This window comes from Thamnophis sirtalis, unplaced genomic scaffold, assembly GCF_051295495.1.
Source record: "Thamnophis sirtalis isolate CommonGarterSnake01/CBP01778 unplaced genomic scaffold, rThaSir2_p1.2 scaffold_3, whole genome shotgun sequence".
Taxonomy (NCBI): Eukaryota; Metazoa; Chordata; class Lepidosauria; order Squamata; family Natricidae; genus Thamnophis; species Thamnophis sirtalis.
The window spans coordinates 93,495,460-93,510,988 of NW_028261383.1; the positions used below are offsets into that span (position 1 = coordinate 93,495,460).

General features: G+C 37.9%; 1 protein-coding gene across 4 annotated transcripts in view; it reads left to right on the forward strand.

Moving 5' to 3' along the window:
* The first annotated feature begins 1,254 nt into the window (after positions 1-1,254).
* The window catches only part of MACROH2A1 (macroH2A.1 histone), a 36,179-nt gene continuing 21,904 nt past the window's right edge, over positions 1,255-15,529 (forward strand). For 3 of the 4 annotated variants that reach the window (XM_014063429.2, XM_014063432.2, XM_087709520.1), the window contains exons 1-2: positions 1,256-1,395; positions 9,576-9,776. In XM_014063429.2, coding sequence (XP_013918904.1) covers positions 9,605-9,776 — 172 coding nt within the window. In that variant the 5' untranslated portion in view covers positions 1,256-1,395; positions 9,576-9,604. Of the gene's footprint in view, positions 1,396-9,575; positions 9,777-15,529 lie in introns of all 4 variants that reach the window. The other variant, XM_014063431.2, reaches the window with a different exon arrangement.

The window sequence follows — 15,529 nt, forward strand, 5'->3', positions numbered from 1 at the left end:
TGAGACGACTTTAGGATATGGTCATTTGTTGCAATGATTTTGCAAATTTTACATCGGCTAAATAGGTCAGGGCCATTTATTTATTCTGTTTCTGAATTCCTATTGCTGATCCCAAAAACACTGATGCTGTGGTAGGAAGAAACCCTAGTGGGGAATGTAATCATATCATAGTAAAAGGAGATGAAAAAAACTACTTTTACAAAACATCACTGCCACTAAACATGGCTCTTATGAACCAATCCTAATGTCCTGACAGTTTGATAACTGTTCAAGAGGTCCAATTCTGAAAAGAGAACTCGGAGCCAAGAAGGGCTGGAACCAATTAAGAGCCTGAGAAGCAGAATCCTCTGGAAAACAGCCTAGATTGTTCAGGAAATAAAAGACTGTGCAGCAGAGGGAAAATGTGTACATGTGCTTTGCCTTTCAGATTTCAACCTTTTCCCCAGTGATGTACTGTAGCTTCCACCATCTTGATGGCCGCTCCCTCCTCTGCCAGGGCATGTATTGGCAGGTGGCCGTAGAGGGCCAGGGAGGTGGCCATCAAGGAAGACCCAGCAGGCGTCATTGCAGGGGATTTACCTGCGGTCCCATAAGCATGACCTAGCACCAGCGCCCACCTCACCGCTGGCTGCAATCCATCCCCCTGCTGGCCCACCGAGCATCCACTGCCACTTATGAGCCAAGAGAGGGCAAGTGGCGGAGGGGGTGCCAGGTGGGAGAGAGGCAGTTGAAGGAGGAGAGAGCAGTGCTGCCCAGCAAGGCTGCGCTGCTTAAAAATCAGTGAATGGAGAGCCAGAGAGAGATAGGGGGAAGGAGGGAGGGAAGGAAGGAAGGAAGGAAGGAAGGAAGGGAGGGAGGGAGGGAGGGAGGGAGGGAGGGGGAGGGAGGAAGATGGAAATGAGGGAGGGAGGAAAGAAGATGGGAATGGGAGGGAAGGAAGGAGGGAGGAAGGAAGATGGGAATGACAAGAGGGAGGGACAAAGATGGGAACGAGGGAGGAAAGAACATGGGAATGAGAGGAAGGACGGGAGGGAGAGAGGGAAGGAGGAAGGAAGATGGGAATGAAAAGAGGAATGGAGGAAAGAAACTGGGAATGAATGAATGAATGAGAGAGGGAGAAAGAGAATGAGAGGGAAGGAGGAAGGAAGACGGGAAAGAAAGGAAGGAGACGTGCAGCCGAGACCGCCGCCGAGCGACCGACTGAGCGCACCGAAGCGGCGGCGGAGGAGGAGGGGATGTGACGAGCTCTGCGCGCTGTGCATTGTGGGAAGCGCTTGCACGTTTGCCCGAGTCGTTCCAGTTCACGCGCGACGGAGCTCAGAGGGGAGCGGGAGACGCCGGGGGGAGGGGACGTATTGCTGCTGCCGCCGCCGCCGCCGCCGACCCCGCTGCGCCGTAAGTGATCCACGCCGCGTCTCTTCCCCGGAGCCCCCAGGACGCGAAGGCTGCCCGGCGGCGGGGCTTGTCCTTTGTATGCTCGCCGCTCTTCTCTCGGTCGCCTGGGAAGGTGGGGTTGGGAACGGCTGGCTCTCCGCTCTCTTTCTCTTGCCTTTTGCAGCCCCGGAGGCGGCTCTTTTGCAGGCGGCAGCACCTGCCCGGGAGCCGCCGTCAAGTTTAGCTCTTGGGCGACCTTTGGGAGAGCCCAGCCGCGACTTTTTTTGGCAGCTGGGCTGCCAAAGTAGGGGTGGGGGGGTGGGGCACAGGAGACTGAGGACGGGATCGACAGGGTTAAGGGAGAGCTGGAAGGCTTCCCCGCTGTGCCCTTAAAAGAGAACCAGGAAATAAACTCTCTCTTCCCTCGTAAGATCGGTGCATCTGTTCTCTTTTTGACTTCAGCTCGAGCAGGGTCGGATGAGGAAGCGATCCGCAAATCCCGTGGGAAACAGCTCCGTTGCACCATAATATTAAACAATTAAAAGCAATGGCTTGGCTTGGCTTGCTGCGGTTACGTTTCTCATCCCTCCCTTCGACCGTCCTTTACTTTCCTTTTTCATCTCACCTCGGGTCATTGGACACGAACAGGGGTTGCAAATGGAAATGCTCGTGGGGGGGAGGGGAGTTCCCTGGGGGTCATTCATGTTCCCTGTTTCAGGGCAAAGGATGCTCCTGCCCCAAAATTTTTCGCTCAAAAGTAGCTTTTTAACCCGCATTATCAAAGGGATGGATGAAATAAGGTGGAAAGAAATGAGGTGGAAAGAAATGTCAGGAAAGAGGGGGAAAAATAACCCCGAAAAACCTCTAGAGGGTATTTTAGAAATCTGAACCAAAGCTGTGATGCTGAAGCTGCAACATTTACCCTGTCTTCTGGAGAGGGCAGCTATAATAAAATGAATAATAAATGTGTTAGAAGAACTGTTTCTTGACTTGTGATATTCAGTTTATAAAAACACTGTAGAAGGAGGTGAATAGTGGGAATAAAAATTAAGTCTCAAAGCTACTCATAGCCCATCCAAAAGAATAAAGTCAAAATTGAGGTAGCTCTGCTTGTTTATATTAATAAAATACGGTTTGAATCTGTTCAAAGTATGAAATACATTTCTTACTGATTTGGATTTTTCTCTGAATGTGCATGAAATTTTAAACTTACTTCCTGGCAAATGTATGTTGTCATTTTCAGTTTTGGGGACCAAATTGTACCTGACTTAATTCATAACTCCATAGGTAGATTTTTGCAGTGTCAAGTTGTATCAGTTTTTCACGATCTGAGAGTTTGTTCACCTCACTAGAGTATTAATATTCATGCCTTACATCTATTGGGAGAATGTCACTTAGCAACAGGTGTATGGGGACTACTCTAGTTTCTTAGTGTTTGAAAAGAACAACAAGCCCCAAAGTCATTCATTTTGTCAACAACATGCCCCAAAGTCATTCATTCTTTCAATCAGGCAAGAATTACCTGGGTAGGTGAAGAGAAATCTTTAGTAGGACTCTATATACTTTAGATTTGATTTCAAAATAGCCATTTGGAGCATGCAGCAGAATAAATATGGCATCTGTGTGCAACTTTCTGAAGCAGCCGCATTTTCTTCTGGTATTGCGTGGCTGTTTTCTGTAACTGCTGTATGAACCCTGAAAAGATATGACTGCTTTAAAGAGTTGTAATAGGTATTACATTCATGCATCCCCATAATCCAGAGCAGTTTTTTGAAATCATATCCAAAGCATGGCATAACCCTAATATTTAAGACAGTCACAAACCAGAATAGTAGTTACTGATGTCTGATAATACATTAATTTCTAAGAAATTCTGTTATGGATTTGCACTATGTTTTATTCTTGACACATATTCATCCATTTTCTTATTTAACTAAATCTTTCTTTAGATTTAACTAAAACTATACTTGACTTTCTCTCTCTAACCCGATTCTACAAATAGAAAATGTGCAGTAATGCCTATACTTTGTGTATAATTAAAATTTTAATTATGTATTGATTATTATCAACTATCATATATATTTCAACTGTTTCTACTGTAGCTTTACACTTATGTAATTGAGAACAGAATCTAAATAACTTGGTTCAAGTGACAGTGACAGATTTGGAGTTTTCATCTGAATGCGGTCTGTACATAGTCTTTGATTAGGGAATATACCAGCAGTTGTAGAGTTATTGGAATTTAAGACATACGGCTTGGAATTCTGCCAGTTGCATTAGTAGACTCTACAAGAACATAATTGGAAATAAAAGGGGTATACTATTTAAGAATTGAAAAAGAATGTGCATGAAAGCACCATCACCAGAATATCAAAATGATTTAATAAAAACTACTTTACAAACTTGAGGAGGATGAATGGATATAGAATAACTGTCATAGTGCTAAGCTTTTTCCTGCATTCTATGTATTTATGTTGTCTCATGCTGAGAGTATATGTAAGCAAAATCTCACACTAAAGTGCATACATAAGTAAGCAAGTAGCCAACATATATCTTCAGCTAGAACAGTTTTATGACACAGTTACAGAGAAATACAAAAACATTGCAGAATGAGGAAGTACATAGCATATATATTTCAACCATAAATATTGCAACCATATCAACATTTTCTTTCACTTTGCCTTCCTGATTATACTTAGTTATGTTTATTAGCATATGTTTTCCCTTCAGCAGAGAGCAATAAAATGGAAAGCCCCAGTTCCACTTGTCTGTGTTGTAAGCCAAACCTTTGTTATTCTACCAAATATGCTTTTCAACCTCCATATGTGTATGTCATTAATGCTTCGTTAATAGCTTCAGAAAGGCAGATTTATACTAAGCTTGTGAGACTATAAATACTTTACACATTCATATATTTTTTTTAAAAAAAGTTTGCCTAAGAGCTTTATGTACACTAACAATCAATGGCTAGGTTGAGTATCAACTGTGGTTTATTGATTTTAAGGGAAATTAAGATGAGAATACGTAAACAGATTTGTTTTTGGTTCATTTTTTTCAACAAAGAGAATTTATGTTCCATTAAGAAACTGTGAAGAACAGGAATTAAAGTTGAGGTCGATAGAGCCATGGATAGAGAATGTTTCTTTTGAATATATTTAAATCTCAGTGTATCCTAGGATAGTGAAGAAATGTTGATAGTCTGGCTGAAATAGCAATAGCACTTAGACTTATATACCACTTCACAGTGCTTTTACAGCCCTCTCTATGCAGTTTACAGAGTCAGCATATGGCTGACTCCAACAATCTGGGTCCAATGTTACATATTACCTTTCAGAAATCTGCAGAAGTGGTGAGTACCAGATAAATGGAAAAGTATAAAGTTCCCTGTCTTCAAAATCAGGAAAAAGGGAGAACTATGATGTGGTGTGTTGCTTACAGGCACATACACACTTTTCTTTCAATTCTTAAATGGTGTGCGACTTTCATTTCCAATTGTCTTTTAAAATGTAATGCTACTGGTAGAATGCCAAACTGTGTTACACATTGAAGAAAACATGTGAGAAGAAGTAAGGAAAAATAAAAGATAACTCGGTTCTGGAAAAGGGGAAAGTGTGAGAAAGGAACTCAAAAGAATCCTACTTTGATTCTGTTCGGTATAAGATAATATAAATATAAATTTATATTATCTTATATCGAACATATAAATGCATATAAATCTAATAAACCAACCAAACCAACCAAGATGGGGAAGAGAGAAACTGCCAAAGTCTTAAGATTCAATACAATTCCTCTAATCCTTGCACTGTTTCATGACTTGGTGTGTGTGTTTGTGTGTGTGTGTGTGTGTGTATTAGAAGACAAGTAAATTGGGTTATTTTGATGGGTTAGAGAAATGGGCTGAAATTGCAAAATATTTAACAGAGACTTATGCTTAGCAGTTTACATTTAAAAAAATCAAATTCTCAGATGAAAGTTACTCAGCTTGGAAATAATACTTAGGAAAGATTTCTTGGAATATGTAGTGCAGCTGAATGCTTACTGAATATGAGTCAGCAATATAATGTGGCTGCATGAAAGCAAATGCAATGTGGGTGGCATCAAGAGAACGCTTGATCAGATCTCAGCTTGAATATTGATTGAATATTGACAATCTCCAATTGCTTGGAGAAGTTGTGGGATCCCCATCATTACATAAGTTCAAGAAGAAACTTAATGCCTGTATGGTAGGGATGCTTTAATTAAGGTTCTTCCTGCACTAAACAAAGGATTGAACCTAAGGGACCCTGGACTTTTTTCAATTGACCTGAATCACTGATTTCACACAAAACCCTAAGCTAAATCCAAACCTTATTATGAAGTGCAATCTGTGAAGCAAGTCTCCACCAAACTAGGAAACTTTAAAAAGAAAATAGAGAATTTATGAAAAATATGCCTGTGCTTGGTTATCATCACTGATGTATTTTATATATCTTCTTGTCTGTGACTTGGGACTGAGAGCCTGCTATTGTACTCAGTTTGTGACCTTCAACTTGATGTCTAGTTGGTCACCAAGATTCCTAATAAGATAAGTCTTTTGTTTGGTTCAGCAAGGGTAACCTATGTTCTTAAAACTTGTTACTTGATTTTCTCAAGGACACATAAAAAGAAATCAGCAGTGGTGATTACTTTTTGTCTGCATTTAAACAGTTCAGGGAACAAAATGGAGACTTTCATGTGTGGGTAGTTCCAGAGAGATGTGCATCTTCTTTTAAAATTGCCAATTTATGATGGTCAGACAAAGTTTTCCTGTGTCATAGTAATTAGTTGGGGCCAAATATACTGATTCTATAAATAATTTGAACATTCAGGGTTTATACGGCTTGAAAGTTGCTTTGATCTCACTGCCTTAAATATACAATATAGACAAATGATTCTGCATAGATGTGGAAGTAGAACTTTCTTGAACAGTCTCCGTAGTGGAAAGCTGAGCGTATATCTGTCAAAATATTTCAAGTTCCACAATTCTTGAGGAGAATGGCAGTTTCTACCATAGTCTCTGTTGCAAGCACTGTGTCTTAAGAGCTGAATAAAGAGGAAGAAATGGTAGTGAATGGTATGTACATTTTTAAAACACAGCTCCACTTTACATTGAGTAACTTTCTTGATGCTATTACAAAACTATAATGCAGTGTTAAACTGGAATTCTAACTTACCTGTCAATAAGAGTGCAGGAGACAGCATTGCACCATGGAGAAAAAAACAGGAAATTCTGAACAGCAGAACTTGATTGGCAGTAGTGTATTGTAAAAGGAACATAGTTTAGCTGAATAAAACAACACATAAATCAATGTAGTATCATAGATAGGTACACTGTGCTACACAGTGGAAGCTTGAATCTAAATCTTAACTCTTTAAGTTTGCAGAAATATTTTCTTTCCATAGTCAACTTCACATGGTTCTTGTGAAGATATCATGCGGTAGTTACATTCCCTTCATTTCACACTATTAATATAGAAAACCAGATAAATGAATAAAATGACTTATGGGCTACGTTGAAACGGTAGCCATATGAATTCACACACTGCTGGCTGTTCAAGAAGATGCAAATGTAGTTCTAGTTCGACTTGGCTTTTATCCAGTCTTCTTGTTGTTAGTTGTGAAGTCATGTCTGACCCATCGTGACCCCATGGACAACATTCCTCCAGGCCTTCCAGGCCTCTACCATCCTCTGGAGTCCATTCAAGATCACGCCTACTGCTTCAGTGATTCCATCCAGCCACCTCATTCTCTGTCATCCCCTTCTTCTTTTGCCCTTAATCTTTCCCAGCATTAGGCTCTTCTCCAGTGAGTCCTTCCTTCTCATTGGCGTGCAGGAGGCAACAAGTGTAGTCACCTCATTGCTGTTGCTGTGGTCTTATTTTCAGGGAAACAGGGTATCTGTAGCTTTAACATTGTTTTAAATGGTGTAGATTGAAATTTCATTGCAAAATATGAAAAATATCCATTACTACCAATATTATTTTACTTAGCGGCGAATGATTTTATAATACTCAATTTCCAGATTGACTGAAGCCTCTATTGTTTCAAAAGACTGGTTGAAGAGCCAGAATTAACAAGATGCTTTGTTAGTTACATGCCAGTTTTCATTTTTATTTTAATTCCAAAATGAAAAGAATAATGGGATGGGGTGAAGTTTCTTATCTTTTTTGACAATGTTTCCTTAAGTTTCTGAACAATTATTGTTGCTGTGACAAGCTAGTATATTCAATTAGGACTGTCATTATAACCTCAGTTGAAATAGTACCTCTGTTCTGAAATATAGACTAATTTCCATATATAGAATAATTCAAAGTTTAACTACAATCTGTCTGACATTTCAGCCTTGTATGAAAACATTCATAGAAATGGTTAAATATTGGATCAGTCTGAAGAAACTATTTTATTTGGAGATGCCTGCACTTGTGTTTTGATAGATCTTGGTTGCAAATACACAAAACACATAGTGAGTGAAATTGAACCAAGAGGGGACAAAAAAGAATGGAGAGCAAGCAAATCAAAAATTCAAAATAGAGATACCATTATTTAATAATAGGGAAAATAAAAGGAAGAGTGAGAAGAACTACTGTGAAATAATTTCATTTGATGTCAGTTTTGCCTGAGAAAGGGGTTTTCTTAAGGCCAATAAATGCCAATATGTTTTCCTTTGGTTTATAAAATTTTGTTTATGGAACTGTCTACCTCCACACCGGTAAAGGAAAAAAGCCACAACACGAAATCAAAAAGTCTTTGGAAAGATTTTTTTTTTAAAACTACTAGTTCCCAGCAGAGTCACAGTTTCTGAGCTTGTAAACTACACCTCCCCATGGAGCTTTTTAGCATTTTATGGTAATGCCTATACTCTTAGAAAAATGCAAGGTAAAAATTACAGGCACTCTGCAGAATTATCCATAAAAAGGTTGTGCGTGGTAGTAAATTAACTTGCAGGTTTTGGCCATCTTTCATGGGTGTCAAGTGCAATTACGTTTGTGGAAAGTAGTTGTCAAACTGAAGTTTATGAAACTCCATCTGGGGAATGGCATAAAAGTCTGGTTGGTAAGGAGATGAATTCCACCATTCCACATTCCAGGAATTTAATTGCAACCCTTTATCCTTTCCAAAAAGATAAAAGAACTATATATTGTATATGCAAGTGTTGTTTACAGGGCTTAGTAGGAAGTAGGCCTTGCTAGCCTTGGAATTTGCTTTAAAGGTCAGTCCAAAAACTTAAAAGATATATTGAAGACTAGTGTACTTTCATGTGAAAAGTGCCTGTAGCAAACTTTATCCAAGTGGGACTAACCAAAACCATACTATATAGCCTATCTTTCTACCTCCCTCCCTCCCTCCCTCCCTCCCTCCCTCCCTCCCTCTGTATCTCTTGCAACAAATGGTAGATGAAGTTTCCATGTCTTTATAAAAACAGGAAGCAAAATTACCCAGTTCTAGAAACAAATAATAGGTGGAAAAATAGGCTAGGGCAGTGTTTTTCAACCTTTTTTGTGCAAAGGCACACTTTTTTCATGAAAAAAAATCACGAGGCACACCACCATTAGAAAATGTTAAATTTTTTTAACTCTGTGCCTATATTGACTATACATAAAGTAATTCTCCCACGGCACACCTTACACTATGTCACGGCACACTAGTGTGCCGCGGCACAGTGGTTGAAAAACACTGGGCTAGGGAAAATTAGTGTTTTTGTATCAACAGGTTTGTCTGCTCTGGAAATTAGTTGGAAATGTTATTGGCACATTGTCCAAACCCCAGGCAACTTTTATGCATTTGATGCACATATGTACACATATATATAAGTTTGTCTTGAGAATTTTGAATTACATTTTACTTTTGCTTTAGAGATTTTACCAGGCATTTTTATCTCTCTTCTATTATATCTTCTTTGTCACATAAGCTAAAAAATCTACTATCCAAAAAGATGCATCGTGCAGTGAAATATTGGAAGCTGATTTTGCTTACATACTAACAACGCTTAATTCCATTACCATTGTTGAAATACACTAAACATCCCATATTTGTAATAATATGGCAATTGAAATTGCACAGTGCACTTAGAAGTCATAGACCTTATTTAGCTGTTAATATTTTGCAATATTCAGGTTTTATTTATTATTTGGAATAAATATTATGGAACCTATAGGTAGTCTTACTTTCTTCTTTATTTTTAGTGTGCTGATCCAGACCCCTTTGAAAAAAAATGTCGAGCAGGGGTGGAAAGAAAAAGTCAACCAAAACATCTCGCTCAGCAAAGGCTGGGGTCATATTCCCTGTTGGGCGAATGCTTCGTTATATTAAGAAAGGCCATCCAAAATACAGAATTGGGGTCGGTGCTCCAGTATATATGGCAGCAGTACTTGAATACTTGACTGGTAAGTTCATTTTAATAAGACAATAGTGAGAAAGCAATAAAAAATATAAAGTAATCATAAAAGGAATTCATGAACAAAGTGAGGAGGAGGTTTGGTATAGAAACATTATTGACACAGTCCAGTTTGTTAAATTTTAATTCCAGATTTCTTTTTTCTAATTCTTGGAAGTACCATACCATAACATTTGAGCAGTTGTAAATGTTTTTTTTTAAAATTGAATTTACAATAGATTTCTCTGAAGATTTTGTAGCTTTTGAATAATTGTTTGTAAGTACCCATGCTCCCATACTCTATATAAGCTTCTAATAAGAATCAAGGTCAGAGTGTAACAGTGATGTTTAATGCGTATAAAGTTTCTGCTCATAATTTCACTTTACAAAAGAAAACGTCTACAAATAGAAATTTAAGTCAACTTTTAAAATAGAAGCAACTATGGTAATATTTTTTTTTAAAAAACAACCTTTTAAAAAGGTACATTTTAAACAATGAAAACATTGTAAAATATCTTTAATGAAATTTTGTTAATTTCACTTGAGCTAAATTTTTGTGAGGTGTAGGTAGGTGGGATTAACAGGATTCAGCTTCTTTGTAAGCTTTTAAAAGTTAAACATACAACTTTTAAGAAAACTGACATGTTTATTTTTAAAAAGTTATAATACTGAGCTGCTTTTAAATATTAAGTAGATTAATAATAAATAATATAAAGGTAAAGGTAAAGTCTTTCTACTGTTCAATTTATGTGCCCTTGATTACATGGATGCATCCATATTATTTCTTGATAAAATATGCAAATTATTCCCTTTGGGATGGTTTTCCCCCCAACCTTTTCAGACCTGACATCTAAATCTTTCATCCAGTTACTAATCAGGTTTGACCCTGCTTAACTTTTCAAGAACCACCATGGTCATCAGAAATTGCCACTTGTTAAAGCTGCCAGGTCTTTTATTAGTCTCTAAATATGTCATTTGAGATCAAAATAGTGTATTCTTGAGTTAGTATATTATTGTGATCTAAATTTCTATCATTTTGCATTTTTCTGGAGAGTAAAAGGAGTACATCAGACATGAAATCTAAATCAAAATATTCAAAATTGCATGCCCTTTTAAAAATAATCTTCACCGTGTGTCTTATTTAAAAGAACAACTTGCAACAACATGCATTGCTAGAAATGTTTAGGAGCAACACATGCCTCCAATTATGTAACTGTTCTCCTCACTTCTGTCAGCTGAAGTATCTTGAGCAGAGAAACAAAATGAAGCATGAAGATCAAATTGGGAGGGGGGGGGTTGGCAAGGATGGGGTAGTGGTGGTGTAGAAGAATCCGGCAACTTGGGAATTTGTAAACAAGGTCTGCAATCACTAAGGAAGGTATTATAGAAAGAACTAAGAAGAAGGTATTGTCTACTTCTAATTAGTTCCATTATGAGGAACTGTGATTACTCTGTGCTTGTATTCATGCACATGTTTTCTTTTAATTGCCTGCATGGTTTTTGTGTTTGACTAATTTTTTAAAGAAGCAAAGTTCAGAAAAAGACATTTTCATTTGACTCATTACACTGATGGCTGTGCCCATTTAAAATGCATTATGATCAAAAGTGAAGATGTTTATTTGCAGTGGGAATGTGTCATTTGCTTTTATCAAACAAACAAACAAGAAGTACTTCATTTCATGGTCCTTTGAAATGTCAGCCTAGAGCACTGTGTTTTCAACTTAAATAAATTTAAGTTGCATGGACTTCAATTCCCAGAATTAATGCCCACCTGAATGCTGGCTGGAGAATTCTGGGAGTTGAAGTCCACAGATCTTAAAGTTGTCAAGGTTGAGAAACTAGTCTAAATGATCAAGTAAAATCCATCCATTGTATGTTCCCTGTAAATAAGCAATATTACCTAACAGTAAGCAAGCAAGCATTGTCTGTGGCAGCATGTGTCCTCTGAAACAGCATCTCCTTGGAGGTTTACAGGACACACACACACACCTCCACCCCCAGCAGACATTAAAAACATGGCTTTTTCTCCAGGCCTTTGGATTGGATGATAGAGGAGGGATGTTCATTTTTTATCTCCACTGGGGAAAATAATTGGTTGTTACTTGCTCTAGATCAGGGGTGTGAAACTCACATCGTCACAGTGGTGTCACATGACGTATTGGGACTTTTCCCCCTTCGCTAAACCAGGTGTGGGCGGGCCGCCACCTGATGCATCTGGCTTGCTGGCCGGGAGTTTAACAGCCCTGCTCTAGATGATATCTTTTGAATTCTTAAGGGTAGTCCTCAACTTATGGACCACAGTTGGTACCAGAATTTTGGTTGAGGTCGTAAAGCAAAACATCAGGTGACAGGATGACTTAGCCGCTGCAATCTAGGGAATTCCCACTGCAGTCATTAAGCGAGAGTTACTGGTCTTTAGTCAAGAGCCATCCCAATATGTTACAGTATTGTAACTTTTCCTTGGAATTGTTGATTTTGAGGTTTTGTTCTTGTGTGTTATGGCATCACCAAAATCCTCAAGAAGCTTCAGGTAGCCTTAGTAAGTAAAAAATCAGATTTCTGTTGAATCATAATTCATTAATAGGATGGAGACCTATGCTAAGTCATTGAATGCTTGAACAATAAAGCACTCTCCTGCCAGTTTGTTTTACTTGTCATTTTAAGTCCTTATTATGTTGGTTGTCAGAAGTCATTATCTTGAACTCACTTAACCCACAATGTTACTTTTTTCCTTCTCTGGAAAAATTGAAGTAATTTAAAAACATTGGGGTAATTGTATCCGAGTCATAAAACATAATTTTTAAAGGATGTTTGTTGCAATCTCTGTGATGTGTAAAACTAATTTGATTTGATGAATAACATTTAAAGGTTTTGAATATTACTTAAAATGCATCGTAAGAGGAAATAAAAAGTTTTCAGTGAAAAAAATGACAGTATCCTTTTGAATACGTGTCATTCCTGCCTATGTTGTGTGTATGGTTTCTGTTTGTGTTATGCATGTCGGAGTTAAATGGATCAACTAATACCAAAAACAAAATATACTTACTTGAAACATTCTCAGATTGGTACAGCCGACGAATCCCTTCATAAGCAGCAAGGATATTTTTCTGATATCAAAAGTCTACAGTGCGTTCCATGTTATATTTAACAGGGAATGTTGTTAAAGGGCTGAAATCTCTGAGCTCAGAATTGCTAACCTAACCTATCCAGAAGGCTTTCCACTGTAGTCAGTTGATCTGCCTGTTTTGAAGGAAATCACATAAATCAAGCAGGGACCAGAGAGCAGAACAATCAGATAAATTAGGAGGAAATTACAAAAGGTGATGAAGTGAAATTGGGATGAGGAAATGCAGGGCCTCTAGGCAAGGATTGCCATTGTGAAACTGTTGGCTCTCTATGCTGTTCTCTAATGTGGCAAGAACAAGCAAAACATCTTTATAGTTAAAATGTTTGAAGTTGATTTGCTGCTGTCTTTGAAAAAGGAGTCATGTACCTGGTCTTTGAAGACCATTGTAGGTAGCCCTTGACTTACAGTCATTTGTTTAGTGGATGAGAAGCAAAACATTTTCAAGGGGGAAAAACAGGAAAGCCCAGTTGCCTTTTGGAAAAGCACCCTTGGGTTGTTTAGTGACCATTCAAAGTTACAGCAGCACTGAAAACACTGACTTATAACCATTTTCCACACTTACGACTGTTGCAGCATCCCCATAATCATGCAAACAGAATTCAAATGCTTGACAACGGATTCATATTTATGACAGTTGCAGAGTCCCAGGATCATGTGACCACCTTTTGCTACCTTCTGACAAGCCAAGTCAATTGGGAAGACAGATTCACTTTACAATTTTGTTACTAACTTAGCAACTGCAATGATTCACTTAATAACTGTGGTGAGAAATGGAGCAAAACTCACTCAACAACTGTCTCACTTAGCAATGGAAATTTTGGGTTCAATTGTGGTCGTACGTTGAAGACTACCTGTATTCCATTATTGTTCCTTTGAAGTGAAAGCCAGTGAGAAAGTATGGATTAGGTGCATTTACAGCTTTAAAAATGCACAAAAACAAAGAACTTTACAGTTTGTTTTAATAATTACTTTTCTGTCTCCAGACTATGCTTTCCTCGTTTGGTTTTCAATTCTAATTCTTGTATTTGTTTTAATCTTTTCCCTAACTTTCATCCTGTATTTTCAACAACTATTTATCCCATCTAAAAAGCAGTATTTTTGTGGTTGCAACATAAATGCTGATGGATGCTGCATTGAGGGTGTTTAGAAAACATAATAGCTTGCCAATGTCTCATGGTCACTTTGACATCAGGGTTAATAGACAATATAAATATTTGAGATTAGAATGTTTCTTGCTATCTAAAATAGAAACACTTTGTATTTAATATCAGAACATCTCTGTTGTTAAACTTTACATCCCTTCCATTATATTCATCATATTAAAAAAATATCTTGCAAAAAAGTCTTATTTATAAGACTGATTTCAATTTGATTTTTTTTCTGATTTGATATTTCAGTGCTATGCTTAAATTTAATAACAGACCCTTGGGTCTTTTAGCAATGCATTAATATTGATTATTAAAATAAACCTTTATTTGATAACTTTTAAATATTCTATCTTTTAGTGGTATATTTCATTGTTTTTTCTTTGTTTTTGAAAAATTGGCTAGGTTGTGGAACAATCTCTCTCTCTCTCTCTCTCTCTCTCTCTCTCTCTCTCTCTCTCTCTCTCTCTCTCTCTCTCACACACACACACACACACACACACACACACACACACACACCCTACCTGCCTCATAGCCACATATTTCAATATTCTGTTTCTGCTTTTTGAATTATCCTGGATCATTAAAGTAAGGAAATCACTCATAAACCCTATTTCTGTGAAATACCTTACTAGGTCCATGAGGTTAGAAATGGATAAGGTTTCCCCATATCTTCCTGTGGCGCCAGCAACCATAATTGTGCCGCTGGTAACTTCTTTTCCAATTTTAATTGGGAGAAGGGAAAAAGAAAGTGAAGCTCAAAGACTAGCTTTCTTTAGTAGGCTTAGATTATTGAAAAATTCTTGCCATTGGTAGTACAAATCCACCTATTCCCAATTGTGTAATGGCAAATATGTTACTGGGAGATTTGTTAATTTCTTCAAATCATGAAATAAGCACATAATAGGAACGAATGACTGGCTAAAGTTAGGCCTCACTTTTTTTTCTACCTGTAATGTTCCCTTAAGCAAGTGTGAAAGAGGTAACCCTCTGCTACAAGGACTTGTTCAGTGTTGTATCCAAAGAAATTAGTACTTTGTAATCGTTGATGGTAATGCATACAGGGGACACACATGCAATGTGATTGGTGTCTAATTTGTGTAATTACTAGTTTATAACAAATGCCCTTGGAACTTAAGGATGTAAGCCAAGAGCAAATTTAAGAGCACAAGACCTGTCTTGAGTTGTAAACTAGTTGAGCCAAAACTCGCATACTGCTTTCACTCAAGCAACATCTGGCAGTTCTTAGTCTAATCATGTTTAGATGTGTTTAAAAGGGGGGAAAGGCATGTGTAAACTGTTAAGGAGTAACAACGAAGTGTAAACTGGTAGGCAAAGGAAACACCATTTTACAGACTAATTGAGAGAAGGAAGAAGAAAGAATGGGGACATAGGAAGCCAGTATGAATGAATGGAGATTTTGATTTCCTTCTATTAGGGTTTATAAAAACAACTTATATTTACATTTGTTAATCAGGTTTTGGTCCTCCT